Genomic DNA, 17,581 nt, shown 5'->3' on the forward strand with positions numbered 1-17,581 from the left:
GCACAGGGACACTGCTGTGACACCGGGCACTGCCAGCCCTGTCCTGCACTGTGACACCGGGCACTGCCAGCCCTGTCCTGTACAGGGACACTGCTGTGCCACCGGGCACTGCCAGCCCTGTCCTGCACGGTGACACTGCTGTGACACCGGGCACTGCCAGCCCTGTCCTGCACGGTGACACCGGGCACTGCCAGCCCTGTCCTGCACAGTGACACCGCTGTGACACCGGGCACTGCCAGCCCCTGTCCTTCCTGGGCACTGCCAGCTCTGTCCTGCACGGTGACACCGCTGTGACACTGGCACAAGTGCCCTGAGGTGATTTTTTATTTTGACACTTTATCTGGTTTTACCTCAGGGCTCAGGGCAGGAGGTTGGGCACTGTTGGCACCTGCTCTGCACTCAGTGCCCTCACTGTGCCCCCTGAGCCTGGCAGGGCTGCTCCTCATCTGACTGATCCCAGGGCTGGCAGCGCCCTGGGGAGCAGAAGGGAGCTGAAAATAGCTGGGCAGTGCCCTGCTCTTGGCCTGGCAGGGGACAAAAATCAGCCTGATATCCGTGCTGCAGTCCCAGGGGATGTGGCCTGAGGGGGCATTCCTGTCCTGGGCATTGTTGCCCCAGGAATTCCTACCCTGAGCATTCCCACCCTGGCATTCATGCTCTGGGCATTCCTGCCCCTGGCAATTCTGCCCCTGGCATTCCTACCCTCACCATTCCTGCTCTGGGCATTGCTGCCCCAGGAATTCCTGCCCTGGAATTGCTGCCCCTGGCATTCCTGCCCCTGGCATTCCTACCCTGGCATTGCTGCCCCAGAGTGGGGTGGGCACAGCCACAGGGAGAGGGGAAATTCACATCTCCCAGGATTTTGGAGCCTCCCCTCCTCTCTGTTGGGAGAGCAGCAGCCAGGCATGCCAGGCACCCCCAAATTTAGGCTCTGACACAGCATTCTGTGTGCCTGGCTGGCCCTGATGACACAAGGGTGGCAAGTGCCACCTGCTGAGCCCCGGGGCAGCAGCTGCCAGCAGCTCACACACGATCCCTGTCCCCATCACGGGGACATTGCTCAGTGGCTGCCAAAGGGGCCCATGCAGCCCCTCCCTGCCTGCCCAGCCAGGAATCTGGGGGCTGAGCAGAGCCTCTCCCTTGGGTATTTTGGGTTCAGCCCCCCAAAAAGGGCTGGGTGTGAAGGATGCCCCATAACCAAAGGGCTGAGCTGGCACAGGCTGTGCTGGGCATTAATTTGTGCCCCTTTAATTGGGCTCATTCCAGCTGCAGCTCCGGAGGTGCTCAGGGACCTTCCAAGGGCTCATCACTCCTCCTCACCTTTGTGTCCTGGAGGTCACCTCACTCTGGGCTCGGGTGAGGCACAGGGGTGGCCACAGCCCCTCCATGTCCCCACTGGTGCCACTTCCACAGGTGGGTGCCACTGCCCACCCGTCCTGCTGCACAGCAGCAACACCAATCCAAGGCAAACAAGAGAAGAGCAGAGGCAGATTTATTCCTCTCTCCTCCTGGTTGCTGCAGGCACTTTGACAGAGCAACACCCACCGTGCACAGGCAGGAATCTCAGAATCCAGGCACTGGGATCCCCTTTTCTCCCTCCCCAGTGCCCTTCTGGGCTGGAGCTCAGTCCATTGAGTCACAGCCTCACAGCTAAGGGCAGGAGTGACCCTGGGGTGAGAGCAGAGCTCTGCACGCTCACCTGACCTAGAAAACAACTTACATCACACTCACACTCACACTCACACCTCAGCCCCACTCTTTTTCCAGTTCCGAGTCCCTTTTGTTCCCAGCCATCAGTGTGGCTGCCAAACACCGATGGTGACAAACAGGGCTCTGGCACAGCAGATTCCCCATCCCTATCCCCCCCACCTTCCCAGATCTGCAGCCTTTAGGACTTGTCCTTCTCCTTCCCTTCCTCAGCCCGTTCCTCCTTCCCCAGGGGCTGCTCCTGCCGGGTTATCTCCACCTCGTTGACCCTGGCCTTCACCTCCCTGCCCGTGCGGGGAGCCACGATGCTCAGGATGCCATCGTGGGACAGGCTGGCCCTGACCAGCAGCGGGTCCACGTCCAGGGGCAGGATGTAGGTCCTGGTGAACTCCCTGGTGACGAAGCCGTGGCGGTCGGCCCTCTGCGGGTGCTGCCCCGCCACCTCCAGCAGGTTGTCCACGGTGCGGACGCTCAGCTCGTCGGGCAGGAACTGGCAGACGTCCAGGAACACCTGGAACTTGTGCTGGTTCAGGCACACCTCCGAGGTGCCCCTCTCCAGCTGCTTGTTGATGCGGGGCCGGATGTAGTAGCCGTGGTACAGGGCAGGGGCCAAAATCTCCGATGGGGAAACACCTGCAGAGGAGAGCCCGCGAGGAGTGTGGGGCTGGAGCACAGTGGGACCTGGGGGACACCTTGGCTTCGTCCCATCCCCAAGCAGGGGTGGAGTCTGCTGCAGTTCCCACCTTTGTGCCCCTAAAACCCACCCAGAGCCGCGTCCCTGCCAGCTGCTGCGTGCCACGCGCTGCCCAGGCTGGGGCTGGCATCCAGCTTCTCATGTTGGGTGCGCTGGGAGGGCCTGCTGGGTGCTCTGGGAGCTCAGCAGAGCAGAGCCCACGGCCAGGGATGGGCATGGAAAGTGCTGATGGTGAAGGACTAAAGGCCTTTTGTGCGCCATTGTCCACAGGGCTTTCCTTGGAGCTTTTTGCCTTTTCACGCTGTTGTGCCGGTGCTGAATGGTTCTGCTGCTGCCCACATTCCTTCCCCCTGGCCAGCACTGCCCAGCTTTGTGCTGAACGCCCCAGCTCAGCTTTTCTCCACATCCCCCTGGCTGGAAAAGCTTCCCCCCCCTCCCCTGGGCGCTTTAGCTCCATGTTTTCACAGCATGTGCACGAATGCCAGAGCATGGCTGGCATCAGGGAGGGAGGGACGGGCAGCACTGGGCATGGATGGGGAAGTGGACATGAAGAGACAGACCCTGGCTATTCCCTGGTCATTCCCTGTTTTTTCCCCTGTTTTTGCCCTGTTTTTTCCCTGGCTATTCCCTGGTTATTCCCTCACTATTCCCTGGTTTTTCCCCGGATATTTTCTATCTATTCCCTAAATATTCCCTGCTTTTCCCCTGTTTTTTCCCTGGCTATTCCCTGGTTTTTCCTTGTCCATTCCCTGTTTTCCCCTGGTTATTCCCTGGCTATCCCCTGGTCATTCCCTGGATATTCCCTAGTTATTCCCTGCTTTTTCCCTGGTTATTCCCTGTTTTTTCCCTGGCTATTCCCTGGCTATTTCCAGATTTTCCCCTGGCTATTTCCAGGTTTTTCCCTGTTTTTCCCTGGCTATTCCCTGTTTTTTTCCCTGGCTGTTCCCCCTTGATCTGATCCAGATTCCTCCTCTCAAAATCCCTCAGCTCCAGCTTTCCCCCTCTGGAGCCAAAGGGAACCCCCCAGCCCTGCAGCAGCAGAGGGGAGAAGGGTGCAAAGAGGGAAGGGGGGATCCCACTCCCTTCCTTACCTTCTCCAAAGTTCTGGTCGTAGATCTTGCTGGGGTTGGCAAATTCATACTCAGAGCTCATGGGGTAGGCGTGGGGCACGGTGCGGGCGGCCATGGCGTGTCCAGGACAGATACCTTCCTTTTTTCTTCCTTTTTCCTTCCTTTTTCCTTCCTTTTTCCTTATTTTTTCCTTCCTTTTCCCTTCCTTTTCCTTCTTTTTTCCTTCCTTTTTCCTTCCTTCTTTCCTTCCTTCTTTCCTTCCTTCTTTCCTTTTTTCCCTCCTGCCTCCCCAGCCCTCGCTGCCTCTCCGAGCGAGGGCTGCAGGCTGCAAGGCTCCAGCTGGGTGGATTCCAAAGGGAGGAGGGAGGGAGTGAGTGAGTGATAAAAAAGATGGACCAAAATAGCCCCACACAGGCCCCAGGACGCCGGGCCAGGGCAGCTTCTCGCTGCATTCCAGCAGGGAGGGCAGGGGACACCTTGGGGACCCTCTGAGGGTCCCTCCTGGAGCAGGGGGTGGGTGGGCAGCCCAGATTCAGGGGCAGGACAGACCCCAGGTGCTGCTGCTCCAAAGCAAGGGCTCGTTGGGGCAGCTCAGGGTGTCCCTGACCTGGAATTGGTGGCCCTGAGGGTGGCTGAGACACACGGAGTGGTTTGTAAGGTGCTGCTCCCCAAAAAATTCCATCAGATCCAAAAGGAATCTGCTTATCTCTGGCAGCCACATGGTTGGACAGCACTCATTGGGAGAATGATGGGCTTTGCTAGTACCAGCCACAGCTGCAGAGCAGGAGGAATGAGCTCTTCATCTTCTGGAGGTCCTCCTGGCTCCTCAGGGATGAGGCTTTGAGGGAGAGGGGAGCCACAAAGTGTGGAAGCAAACGTGGGCCAAAGGCAGCGATTCTTTCCAAAAGCTGGATGAGATTGTTCAGCTCATGTGATGAAGCCACTGCCCACACCCAGTGCCCACTGTGAGCTTGGGGCTCAAACCCCTCCTGTTCCCTGCATGAGGAGCCTGATTGTCCCCGGAGCTGAGCTCAAACCTCCCGTTCCTTCAGCGGGAAGGGCTGCAGGAGGGCAGCAGGGTCCCACTGCTGTCCCCTCCCCATCCTGAGCCCTGCTGGCTGCCCAGCCTTCCCTTGGCCAGGCTTTGGCACAATCCACGGAGAAATGCTGGTGCCAGCCCTCAGCAGCTAAGCCAGGCCCTGAACCTGCCTAAGCCCAGCTTTGCTGGGCAGGGCTGGTGGGCTGCTGGTGCTGAGCTCTGCACAGCCGGAAAGCAGAGATTTCCTTCAGCCCTGCAGTGTGGGAGAGCAGGTGCAGGGCTGCTGATGTAATGGGGACTTGGAGAGGGTATTTATGGCCTGGGCTGCTGCACAGAGCAAATCCTGCTCCTATTCTTGCAGGCAAGCCGAGAGGAAGAGGCTCAGAGCCTTTGGCAAAGGGCTGGCAGAGCTGGCAGCACCTCTGAGCCAGAAATTGTGTTTAAATTGCGAGCTCTCACAGGCAGAGAAGCTCTTGCCCTTCAACAGTTGCTGGGCTGAGCCCATTCCTGAGATTTGGGTTCATGGGTGAGGCAGGAATTAAAGCAAGTGTGTGAATTATTGGGGGGAGTGCTGCAGGAAGGCAGGTGAGTGCAGGGGCAGGGGTGTTCTGCAGCACCCTGAGGCCCAGCCCATGCCCAGGTTCTGTCTGGGGTCACAGCCTGGGGCTCTTCCCTCCAGAACAAAGTGGGAAAAAGTCCAAGCAGAAGACCAGAGGTGTTGGTGGAGAGATCCATCCTTTATTCACACCACACCCTGCAACAGCCGCTACAACCAACCCCAACACCCTGTAATAAAGGAATGGGTTAGACGCCCACCCCTCCAGAACAAAACACAACCCTAAAAATAAAACAAATCCTATCACAAATTCCTACTCGGCCTCTCTCCGAGATCTATGGCCTGAAAAACCATTGTTACAAAATTTAACTCCAGGAATGCCTCACTCTGCAGCCGCAGTGCCAGGAGCCCGGCAGAGCCCTCCTGGCACCTTCCCTCGCCCTGGCTTTGGGGCTCCCTTTGCTGCTGAGCCCTGCTGGGGGATGCTGAGCTCCTGGGAACAAACAAGGGCCCCTTGTGCTGCTCCTGCCATCCAAAGATAGGAGCTGCATTGATCCCGCTGGCATCCCGGGCAGCTGGACCAGGGGCCAAGCCTGCCCAGCGCTGTGGATAAACAGCACGTGGGCAGCAGGGCGGGCACGGCCACTCCAGCTCCTTGCTGCCCCATTGGGCTCCTCTTCCTCCCGTCCCCTGCCCCCTCCTCCTCCTCCTCCTCAGCAGCGCGCTCAAATCCCTCAGCCAGCGGCTGGGCACCGCCGAAGGGCCCAGCCCAGGAGTGGGACAATAAAATCCCTGACACCACTGTTCAAGAGGCCTCGGGGGGGTGGAAGGCCAGGCCAGCTGCACGCCTATAAAGCTGTCCCCGCTCCCAGCACGGCAGCACAGTTGTTTGCCAGGCTCCTCCAGCGCTCTCCAATGGATATCACCATCCACAACCCCCTGATCCGCAGACCTTTCTTCTCCTGGTTGGCACCCAGCCGCATCTTTGACCAGATTTTCGGGGAGCACCTGCCCGAGTCGGAGCTGCTCCCCGTTTCCCCCAGCTTCAGCCCCTTCCTGATGAGATCCCCCATCCTTCGGATGCCCAGTTGGCTAGAGACAGGACTCTCCGAGGTAATCTTTGCTTCTTGGGGCTCCTTTTGGGCTCTGCTGCGGGCCCAGGAGAGCTGGGAGCGTGCAAGATGCTCCCAGGTGGGGTTTATTAGGAAAAAGGCTGGGGGGAAAGGTGCTGTGTCTGCGTTGTTTGGGATGGAGCAAGTGTGGCCATAGTGATGGGGACAGAGCTCAGCGGGCATGGCAGGTCACCCTAGGAGCAGGCAGAGGAAAGGAGGAAGCCCAATTTCCCTAATTTCTCTATTTTCCCTAATTTCCCTAATGTCTCTAATTTCCCTAATTTCTCTGATTTCCCTAATTTCTCTAATTTTATCTGATTTCCCAGTCTGCTGCACCAAACTTTCAATCCCACTCCCACCTGAGAAGTGAAGAGCACAGGGGCAGTGGGGTCCTCATGCCAAGCACTGCTGAGGGAAAAGGGGCCTATTTCAAACAACCACTGCCCAGAAAAACAGAGTTTTAATAAAATCCAGGACCAGAGGATCATGAAGCAGCCGCCTCCTCCCTCCAGGGGCTGAGCCAAGAGGCTTTTGCCTGTCCTGCAAGTCAACTCTGTTATTCACAAGGAGCTTGAGGAGCTATTCCAAGCAGAAGGAGTGAAAGTATTATTTTAATCCTTGCATAATGCCCCTCTTGATATTTAGTGCCCTGGGTCTGGCTGCCCAGTGGAGCAGCCATAATAAAGAGTTCAGCTTTAAATCCAGAGTCAGTTTTAACCAACTCAGGTGGAGAATCTCAGGTCCTGCAGGGATGGGCGTTAGCACAAGGCCAGCAAGGGACAGAGCCACTCAGATCAGACCCCAAAATAAAGGTCTGTGTGTGTGTGGAGACCAGCCTGAGTCTTGGCCTGCTGCACTGTTTTTTAAGCTGAAACCCTCAGCTGCTCTTTTCTGAAGTAATTTCCTTGTGTTTTCTCTTTTCTGAAGTCACCTTCTGCTTTCACTCTTTTCTGAAATCACCTCCTGCTTTTTGCAGATGCGACTGGATAAGGACAAATTCTATGTGAACCTGGATGTGAAGCATTTCTCCCCTGAGGAGCTGAAGGTGAAGGTGCTCGGGGACATGATCGAGATCCACGGCAAGCACGAGGAGCGCCAGGTACCCCCAGCTTTGATCCACCCCCGAGGGAACCCCCTCACCCTGGGGACTGCAGAACAACCCCCTGCTCATCTCAAATATTTGTCATTATTTTAAATCAAGATACTCCACGCAATCCTCCCAGGTACCCCCAGCTTTAATCCACCCCTGAGGGAACCCCTCACCCTGGGGACTGCAGAACAACTCCCTGCTCATCTCAAATATTTGTCATTATTTTAAATCAAGACGCTCCAAGCAATCCCCTCCAAGCTGATCCCAGACAGGGCAGCAAGAGGGTGGAGGTTTATTGCTGATGTTGCATGAGCTGTGAACTGAGCTGGAAAATCATCTGTGAAATGGGCATTTTTGGGCTTCCCCTCTTTCTGGGGAGAGGCCAGGAATGCAGGGAGGTATCCAATGAGCTAAAAAGTAACTAACAATCTAAAATTGATAACTATCTAAAATTAACTAACAATCTAAAATTAACTAACAAGCTAAAAATTAAGTAACAATTAAGCCACCTAAAAAAATCAGAGCATTGCCCTCTCCTAGGCCCAGCTATCAGTTTCTAACCCTTAAAACTTGTGTTCTGCTGTCATTCCTCCCTCTCCCTGCTGGCTCTGGGTACCTGTATAGTGACTAAGGAGGGGAAAATGATGAGGACTCCATCTTATCAGAAGGCTAATAAATTACATTATTATACTGTATTATATTACACTATATTACTATACTAGTAATCATATAATAATTACTACTATATTATAGTAATTATATATAATTACATAATACAATATAATTACATAATATAATACAATATAATACAATACAATATAACATAACATAACATAATTACTATACATTATATATTATATATTATATATTATATTATATTTATATATATTATTATATATTATATATTATATATTATATATTATATATTATATATTATATATTATATATTATATATTGTCGCTATAGGACACGAAAGAACACAAGCTCACTACTGTTCTCAAGGTGAAGGAAAAAAAGGGAAGTTTATTTTCTGACTCCAATATTTATAGTTTTACAAGAGTGACAGCGGATTGGAGGGTGACAGTGCCACCTCTCCAATGACACCGGTGAAACCAACAGTCCACCAGCTCTCTCCTCCTCCATGAAGGAATGCAGAACAATGAGTTATTTACAGAAAGCGTGTGAGAAAGTTCACTGCAAGAATGTCAACATCAGAAGGCTTAGAAAATCTTAAAAAACCAGGGTGACAATATATTATATAATAATATAATATATAATATAGTATATTACGCTATATTGTATTACACTGTATTACTATATTACATTACACTATATTAGTATATTACATTACAGTATATTAATGGCTCAGCAATTCTTTTCTTCTATATGAAGACTTGCTTTCCTTTCTGTATCAAGACTTGCTTTCCTTTCTATATCAAGACTCGCTTCCATCCCTATATCCAAACTCGCTTCCATCCCTATTCCTCCTTCAGATTCCCCATCCAAATATCTTCCTGCCCAGCCCCACACGTGTGTGACCCTTGTCCCAACTCCCATCCCTCCCGCACAGGACGAGCACGGGTTCATCGCGCGCGAGTTCAGCAGGAAGTACCGCATCCCGGACGACGTGGACCCGCTGACCATCACGTCCTCGCTGTCCCTGGACGGGGTGCTGACCGTGAGTGCTCCCCGCCGGCAGAGCGACGTCCCCGAGCGCAGCATCCCCATCACCCGCGAGGACAAGCCCGCCATCGCGGGCGCCCAGAGGAAGTGAGGCCTGCTCTGCTGCTGTCCCCAAAGCCACCCCTGCAGGGACATGCTCTTATTTATGCTGAGTAAGTTTACTAACGAATAAAACCATGGAGAAGCAGCTCGCATTGGTTTGTTTCGGGGTTTGGGTGGAGAAAGGTGGATAAAGGGTGCAGGGCGACATCGTTTTTTGGGTGGCAGGCTGTGGTGGTGTTTGAGGGTGCCAGGACGAGGGAAGAGATGAGAATCTTGACTCCCATGCTTCAGAAGGCTGATTTATTATTTTATGATATATATTATATTAAAAGAAAAAAAACTATAGATATATATACAAAATAGATATATATACAAATAGATATATATACAAATAGATAAATAGATATATATAGATATATATACAAAAATAGATATATATACAAAACATACAAAATAAATATATATACTAAATATACTATATAAATATATAGTATATTTAGTATATATATTTATCGTACATATACTACATAAATATATAGTTATTATATATTTATATATTATATATTTAGTGTATATATTTATTTATATAGCATACTAAATATACTATATAAATATATATACTAAATATATATATATACACTATATCTATATCTACTATATAGATATACTAAAACTATACTAAAAGAATAAAAGAAAGGATTTAATCAGAAGGCTTGAAAGGAATAGAAAGGAATGATAATAAAATCTTGTGACTGACCAGAGTCCAAGACAGCCAGACTGTGATTGGCCATTAATTAGAAACAACCACATGAGACCAATCACAGATGCACCAGCACTGTTGCATTCCACAGTAGAAAATAACCATTGTTTACATTTGGTTTCTGAGGAGAAGAAACCTAGCAAAAGGATTTTTCAGAAAATATGTCCGTGCCCAGGACAGATGATCTGGTTCTCAGAAGCGCTTTGCTCATCACCCTTGTGCTCTCTCTCCCTGCAACACTGCCAGAGGATTTCAGAGTGTTTCACAAGCAACAGGAGAGTTTCTCCCGTGCAGATTAAACTGGTCAAACAGCTCCACGCCAACTGAAACCCATCTGAAGAGTGGGGGTTTGATAACAGCTGTATCTCAAATCTCTCCAATGATTCATGCCATGGAGAAACATCCAGGGGCTGCAGCCAGCTCAGAGCAGCTCAGGTGAAAAGTGCAGGGCTGTAGTAAACACACATCTACCCAGAAAACATCTTTTTCTGATGATGCAAATCACCTCCCTTTGAAACTCTGCTGTCAGTGCCCTTCAAACACTGATGTCTACAGCAATAATCTGATTTATGCCAGCATTGCTGAGTGATACAAACCACTACTAAAGTCCTTTTCAGGCATCTTCATCTGCCTAGCACCTCTCTTCAAAGGGGTAGAAAGGGATGTCTGGATGGCTGGAAGTGAATTTCTAAAATCCCTCTTCAAAAAGGACAGATCTGAAGCACAGATCATCAGACTCAGTCATGGCCTGGCCTATTTTCTGTGTTCCTTGCACCTGCTGAGACCAAAGTTCTGTCAGCAGGATCACAGCTCCCCTCAGCTGGGCAGGGAGGACATCCTGTAGGTGAGAAAAAGCAAATGAGCACTCTGTGCTGCAGGGTCACTGTCAAACACCCCAAATCCCCCCTCATTTCCAAGGCCTTTCCCATTAGCTGGTTTTAATTAGCTCTCAGCTCAGGTGTTAATTGGGCTTGCCTGGCCAGGCACAACCTCTGCACACAAGAACAAACCCCAGACACACACGGAGGTTACAAAGAGCACAGGTTAAAAAGCAGGAACATTTCCCACACGGCTTTCATGTGTGGCAGCGCTTGGTGCTGAAGGAAATCACAGCACCTCTGGTTCCTGGGGATTTCTGCTGCTTTTTCTGCTTCCTTCTGGGTCCTTCTCCACCTGCAGCCCCAGAGCGCAGCAGCACTGGGCAGTGGGCTGCACAAAAGAGGTTCCAGCTGGAAATCAAGGAGGTTTTTGTTCAAATCCTAAAAGAATCAACATTGAAAGGAAGCAAATGTAAAACAGCAAGAATTTAGAGAAAGTGCAACTGAGGGAAGTGGGTTTTACAGCACAGGGGTTTTGTCAGGCTCAAATCAGCACCAGAAATGGGAATTCTGAGTGAAAGCTCTCTGGGGATAAACTGGATGAGGTCAGCCAGACAAGAATACTTGAAATGCAGAACCACTCCCTGAGTGACCTGAAATTCCTGTTCTGGGGTGGCACAGGAGCACAGCCCAGCACGGGGAGAGGGACACAAAACACCTCTGCCATCTCCAGGCACAGACACCATCCAGGAGCTCCTCACAGCCAGCAGATTGTCCCAGTTCTGCACAAGTGAAATTCCCTCTCTGATGTTTCCCTGTAATCTGGAGCAGGTTGTTTCCAAAGCAGTGAGGGCGCTGAAAAGGAAAATTCACATTTAGCATGGCTAAATACAAGTTTAAAGGGTTTTTTTTATAATTATTGGCATGGGAAGGTTGTGTGGTAACTATTTTCTCAGTACCCAACACCTCTCCAGGCCACAGCACATCATTTAAAATATTTAAAATGATTCTCTCAAGGCCACAGGGAGCCAGCACAGAGCTCACAAACTGCGGCAGTGGGTCTGGGTGCATTTCAAACCTCCCTCTGTCATTATCCGTGTGAAACACTGTCCCTGCCCTGTGGGGCAGCTGAGGGCACACAAACGGAGCAGGTGACACCCAGGCCTGGCTGTTGCAGATATTCTAGACCATCATTTCCTTCCTTCTCAAAGGCACCATATGTGAGGCAGGGTAATTAATTTACCTTGTGTCACCCTGTTGAGGAATTAGGGACCTTCTTATTACGCCTTGATTATGTCTGCAATTATCTGACACCTGATGATGCTTCCAGCACCTTTCCATGGCTCCTCTTCACTTTTTCTGTCTCTGCTTCTCCCCTTTGGGAATTCGAGCAGCGCAAAGATTGTCAGAGAATAAAAATTACAGGTACAGGTAAAAGTCAGTTCAGAGGAGGCTTTGAACTGATCTTTACCTGTACCTGTAATTTTTGGTAGAAAATTTGATTATAGGGCTGGAACTCCTCTGTTATGAGGAAAGGCTGAGAGAATTGGGATTGCTGAGCCAGGAAAGGAGAAGATTTCAGGGTGAATTAATTGTGGCCTTGCAGTACCTGATGGGAGCCCGCAGGAAAGGTGGAGAGAGGCTATTCCCAAAGGGCTGGAGTGACAGAGCAAGGGGGGATGCTCCAACCCGACAGAGAGCAGGGTTACATTGGATATTAACAAGAAATTCTACGCTGTGAGGGTGCTGAGGCTCGGACACACGCTGCCCAGAGAAATGCTGGGAGTGTTTGAGGAGCAACCTGCAAGAGGTGTCCCAGTATACACTCAGCTTTAAAGCCCCTTGGAACCCGAACCATTCCGTGACCCTGCGAGTCTACGATTCAGATTCATCCCGTTTTCCGGTGTTTAGAACAACTCCCATTTCCTGTTGCTCGGCGGCGGGCGGGGAGCGCTCCCCGATCGATCCCGGTGCCGCTCCCGGTGCCGCTCCCGGTGCCGCTCCCGGTGCCGCCTCCTTCACGGGGACCCTGCGCCCCAGCGGCTGCCGAGGGATGCCCGCGGGGCCGGGACGGCTCCGGCAGCGCCCGCCGAGCGGCCGCACGTCATGAGCGAGCGCCGGCGCCTGCGGGGCTGCGAGCGCCGCTGCCGGCCGGGCCATGGGGCCGCGGCCCCGCCGCCTGCTGCTGCTCGGGGAGGGAAACTTCTCCTTCGCCGCGGCGCTGAGCGGGGCCCCGGGCACGCACGTGGTGGCCACTTGCTACGAGAGCGAGGAGGAGGCGGCCGGGAGAGGGGGAGCGGCGCGGAGCATCCGCCGGCTGCGGGACAGCGGTGGGTGCGCGCCGGGGGCGGCTGGGGTGGGCGTGGGGATGCTGCTGGGAGCCCTGCTGGCACCCTGATGGTATCGCTGCCACCCCCCTGGCATTGCTGCCACCCTGGCGTCACCCAGAGTGGCATTGCTATCACTCTGGTGTCACCCTCCTGGCATTGCTGCCACCCTGGTGTCACCCTCCTGGCATCTCTGTCACCGTGGTGCCACCCAGAATGGCATCCCTGGGCCTGGTGTCACCCTCCTGCCACCCTGGTGTCACCTTCCTGGCATCGCTGCCACCCTGGTGCAACCCTCATGGCATCCCTGTCACCCTGCTGGCATCGCTGCCACCCTGGTGCCACCCAGAATGGCATCGCTGCCACCCCCCTGGCATCGCTGCCACCCTGGTGCCACCCAGAATGGCATCGCTGCCACCCTGGTGTCACCCTCCTGCCACCCTGGTGTCACCTTCCTGGCATCGCTGCCACCCTGGTGTCACCCCCCTGGCATCCCTGTCACCCTGCTGGCATCGCTGCCACCGTGGTGCCACCCAGAATGGCATCCCTGTCCCTGGTGCCACCCAGAATGGCATCGCTGCCACCGTGGTGCCACCCAGAATGGCATCCCTGTCCCTGGTGTCACCCTCCTGGCACCGCTGCCACCCTGGTGCCACCCAGAGTGGCATGACTCTCACTCCGGTGCCACCCTCCTGGCATCGCTGTCTCCCTGGTGTCACCCTCCTGGCATCGCTGTCCCCCGCTGCTCTGTCCCTTGGGAGCCCCCTGCCCCTCCAGGCGTCTCAGGGGAGGGACTGGAATAGCCCAGAAATGCTTTAAAATCTGATCAGGATGAAACAGTGCTGCCACTTCTGTTTTCAACTGTTACCAGAAGTTTCTGCTGCCTTAAAAGAGAGCAAAGAAAGCCCCAGAGGGCTCCCTGGCGTGCCCAGTTCTCCAGGCAGCTCTCACCCACTTCCAAACGCCCTGGAGGATTTGCATTCCCACCTTCCTTTACAGTTTTCCTCCCTGATAGCCAGCCGAGCGTTGTTCTGCTGTCGCAGGAGCCGAGGTTGTGTTTTCCGTGGACTGCACCAAGCTGAAGGAGCACTTTGTCCCGGGAAAACGGGAATTTGACCGTATTTATTTCAACTTCCCCCACTGTGGGAGAAAGGCTGGGGTGGTGAAGAACAGGCAGCTCCTCGCTGGCTTTTTCCAAAGGTGAGTAAACCCTAATTAATGCCGTGCTAATTACCGGCCGTGGCAGAGCTTTCCAGCTGTGCTCCAGGTGGTTTTGGGGCGCTGGGGGATTTGGGGATGCGCTAACAGGATTTTTTGGGGCTGTGCTAACAGGATTTTTTGGGGCTGGGCTAACAGGATTTTTTGGGGTTATGCTAACAGGATTTTTTGGGGCTGTGCTAACAGGATTTTTTGGAGCTGGGCTAACAGGATTTTTTGGGGTTATGCTAACAGGACTTTTTGGGGTTATGCTAACAGGATTTTTTGGGGCTGTGCTAACAGGATTTTTTGGGGATGCGCTAACAGGATTTTTTGGGGCTGGGCTAACAGGATTTTTTGGGGTTGTGCTAACAACTTTTTTGAGTTGTGCTAACAGGATTTTTTGGGGCTATGCTTAGAGGATTTTTTGGGGTTGTGCTAACAGAACTTTTTGGAGTTGTGCTAACAGGATTTTTTGGGTAAGTGCTGACTGGATTTTTGGGCTGTTCTGACAGGATTTTTTGGGGCTGCACTAACAGGATTTTTTGGGGCTGTGCTAACAGGATTTTTTGGGGATGCGCTAACTGGATTTTTTGGGGATGCGCTAACAGGATTTTTTGGGGCGGTGCTGACAGGATTTTTTGGGACTGTGCTGACAGGATTTTTTGGAGCTGGGCTAACAGGATTTTTTGGGGTTATACTAACAGGATTTTTTGGGGATGCGCTAACAGGATTTTTTGGGGCTGTGCTGACAGGATTTTTGGGGCCATGCTAACAGGATTTTCTGCTCTGGCTTCCCTTCCAGCTGTGCAGAGGTGCTGGCCCAGGAGGGAGAGGTCCACGTGGCCCTTTGCAATGGCCAGGGAGGGACTCCTGCGGATCAGCCCAGGAGGGAGTGGCACAACAGCTGGCAAATCGTGGCTGTGGCTGCAGGAGCTGGCTTTATCCTGAGCCACGTTCATCCCTTTAAAGCAGAGACTATTGAGGGATACAAATGCACAGGTTACAGGTAACCATCACAAACTGGAATTCTGATGTTTGTGCTCTTAAAATGCCCCAGTGCTAGAATATTCTTTTAGTGTCTTGTTGGCTGGAGAGGAACTCCTTTTAATTTTCCTTTTAATTTTCCTTTTGATTTTTTCCATTTAATTTTCCTTTTATTATTTTCCATTTAATTTTCCTTTTCATTCCCCTTTAATTTTCCTTTTTATATTTTCCTTGTAATTTTCCTTTTAATTTATTTTCCTTTTAATTTTCCTTGAAATTTTCCTTTTGATTTTCCCCAAAATAGCTGCAGTTCTTGTTCATCTCTAAGCAGAATAACCAAGATTAAAAGGCAAGCTTCCTGCCAAAGCACCCTCTAAAAATAAGACTATCTGAGGATTTTAAAGGTCAAAAGCATCCGTTTCAGAACAAATATCAATCTCAGCCTAAAGACAGGAGGGCTGGGGGTTGGTGCTGGCAGAGACCTCTGCTCCTCTCTACTTAAATATTATACACATTAAATATCAGAAATTAGCAGTGACTTTGCTCTGGTTTTGTGTATTTTCAGGAGTCAGGATAAATCCTTCTGTGTAGAGGGTGCTTTGAACCACATTTTCACACGGAGCTCAGCACCCCAGTGTTTCACACCCATGAGCTGCCACACACAACTGGGGAGCCAGAAAGTTTCTTTTCAAGTGCCACAAGTCCTCGTGGATAAAATTAACAGGTGAGTTTTATAATTGGTTTCTCTTTGGCAGTAGGAATGTGGGGATGGCCAGCAGTGGGGTCAGATAAATGGATATGGTGACTGGGAAATCCTTTTATTTGCCAGAAAATTGCAGTGAATTCTCGATTGTAACACCCGTGTCCTGAAAATGTGCAACACCTTTGGCGAAAGACTTGGCTTGGTGGTTGCTGGCTTAAGAATGTTTTGGGTGAATTGTTGCACTCAAATTATGGCCACAGGAAGGAAATCACAGATGGTGTCTGTAATTTGCACTTTTGTTTTTCACAGGGGTTTCCTCGAGGTGAATTCAAGTCATCCAGTAAGGACAATAAAGGAGAAGCTCAGTGCAGGGCTCGGCCAAGCTTTTCCTCTGCAGGACATCAGCTCCTGCCTTCCCCTGCTCCAGCAAGGTCACCTTGGTGGCATTTGCCACTCCAACATCTTCTGCATCACCCTGAGCCCCGGGGAGGCTCCAGGCACTGAGAAAACATCTCAGGGACTGGCAGATGCAGTTCTGTGTTCCCATTTTGGCCAGGACACAGATGGGAATGGGCAGGAGGGATGCCCAGCTCCCGAGCAGTTTTACCTTAGGCCTTCCCTCCTGCCTCATGCCCAGGCAATGATAAAAAATGGAGCCTTTTCCCCAGGGACACTTCAGGTTCTTTCTGGGCCCGTTTTTAGGAAATGTCGGATCACTCCCCACTCCATGCCTGCTTTCCATGAGATGCTGGTTGTGCTTGCAGTGAGCAGGGGCACAGAGGACAGCTGTGTGCAGATGTTGGTGGAGAACATTAAAACCACCACGAATTCCCTTCACCAGGGCACTTCTGGTGTCAAACCCAGCATCAGCCTGCAGGAACCAAGTTTTGGAACTGAGCTCAGTGACTTTGCTGCTTTTGAAAGGCAGCTTGGTGAAGTTCAGCATTTCCTCTGTGTGGGGACAGAGCCAGAGCCCCCAGGCTCCTGTGTGGGCGTTATCAGGGCAGCTCCTGCTGAATTAAAAAGCCAGGAGCTGGTTGTTGTCTCAGCCTCGCTGAACCTGGACCTCCTGGCCATGCAGCTGTGTGGAATATCCGACTGGAGAATGCTCTGGACGTGGGACAGGCGCTTCCTCAGGCAGTTCCCTGAGGGAGAGTTGAGGCTTTTCAGGAGTTTTTCCCTCTACCCACCTTCCTACGTGCACGATGTCAGCTTCTGGCTTCCTGGCGGGCAGGACTTTGATGAAGTGGCTTTCCACACCCTTGCCAGGAGGGTGTCAGGTGAAATGGTGGTTTCCATCCAGCTGAGGGACAGTTTCCAGCAGCCAGGGACGGGACGGAGGAGCCTCTGCTACAGGGTGACTTTCCAGGCCTGTGACAGGGCCTTGGGCAGCCGGGAGGCAGCGGAGATGCAGCTGCACCTTCGGGAGGAAATCCAGCAGCACCTGGGTGTGACCCTGAGGTAGAACATTGCAGGGGCTCCTGTGGCCCTTTCTGAGCTGGAAAATGTCACCTGCCCGTCGTTGGACCCGAGGCTGTGTTACTGCAATGCCCGTCACGAGGGCGGGGTGGACTTTGAGCGCCTGCCCACGTTTCCATGTGGGAGCTCCTGTTAATGGAGCTCCTGTTCTGTGTGTGTGTGATGAAACCTCGTTTTATAAAGTGGAGCTTTTCTTTCCTGGGCTCCTGTGAGAGTGGATTTGATCTCTTTTCTAATGCAAATTCCTGCTGGTGCCCCCCCTGAGCCTGCCCAGCCCAGCCTGAGGCCGTTCCCTCTCCTCCTGTCCCTGTTCCTGG

At 52.1% G+C, this 17,581-nt stretch overlaps 3 protein-coding genes across 3 annotated transcripts; 2 read left to right on the forward strand and 1 right to left on the reverse strand.

Annotated features, from left to right (window-relative positions):
* Positions 1-1,159: 1,159 nt before the first annotated feature.
* On the reverse strand, positions 1,160-3,743 carry HSPB2 (heat shock protein family B (small) member 2). Its single transcript, XM_064732051.1, has 2 exons — positions 3,493-3,743; positions 1,160-2,340 (listed from the first exon to the last, which is right to left on the reverse strand). Exons 1-2 carry the CDS (start codon positions 3,584-3,586, stop codon positions 1,889-1,891), a joined length of 546 nt encoding a protein of 181 aa, XP_064588121.1. The 5' UTR covers positions 3,587-3,743; the 3' UTR covers positions 1,160-1,888.
* A 2,089-nt stretch (positions 3,744-5,832) lies between these two features.
* Positions 5,833-9,138, forward strand: CRYAB (crystallin alpha B). Its single transcript, XM_064732085.1, has 3 exons — positions 5,833-6,179; positions 7,155-7,277; positions 8,839-9,138. Exons 1-3 carry the CDS (start codon positions 5,982-5,984, stop codon positions 9,040-9,042), a joined length of 525 nt encoding a protein of 174 aa, XP_064588155.1. The 5' UTR covers positions 5,833-5,981; the 3' UTR covers positions 9,043-9,138.
* A 3,381-nt stretch (positions 9,139-12,519) lies between these two features.
* On the forward strand, positions 12,520-17,468 carry FDXACB1 (ferredoxin-fold anticodon binding domain containing 1). The gene is made up of 5 exons (XM_064732087.1): positions 12,520-12,901; positions 13,942-14,098; positions 14,901-15,104; positions 15,648-15,806; positions 16,095-17,468. The coding sequence occupies exons 1-5, from the start codon at positions 12,730-12,732 to the stop codon at positions 17,248-17,250; spliced, it is 1,848 nt and encodes a 615-aa protein (XP_064588157.1). The 5' UTR covers positions 12,520-12,729; the 3' UTR covers positions 17,251-17,468.
* The last annotated feature ends 113 nt before the right edge of the window (positions 17,469-17,581 follow it).

Source organism: Zonotrichia leucophrys, chromosome 24, assembly GCF_028769735.1.
Source record: "Zonotrichia leucophrys gambelii isolate GWCS_2022_RI chromosome 24, RI_Zleu_2.0, whole genome shotgun sequence".
Lineage (NCBI taxonomy): Eukaryota > Metazoa > Chordata > Aves > Passeriformes > Passerellidae > Zonotrichia > Zonotrichia leucophrys.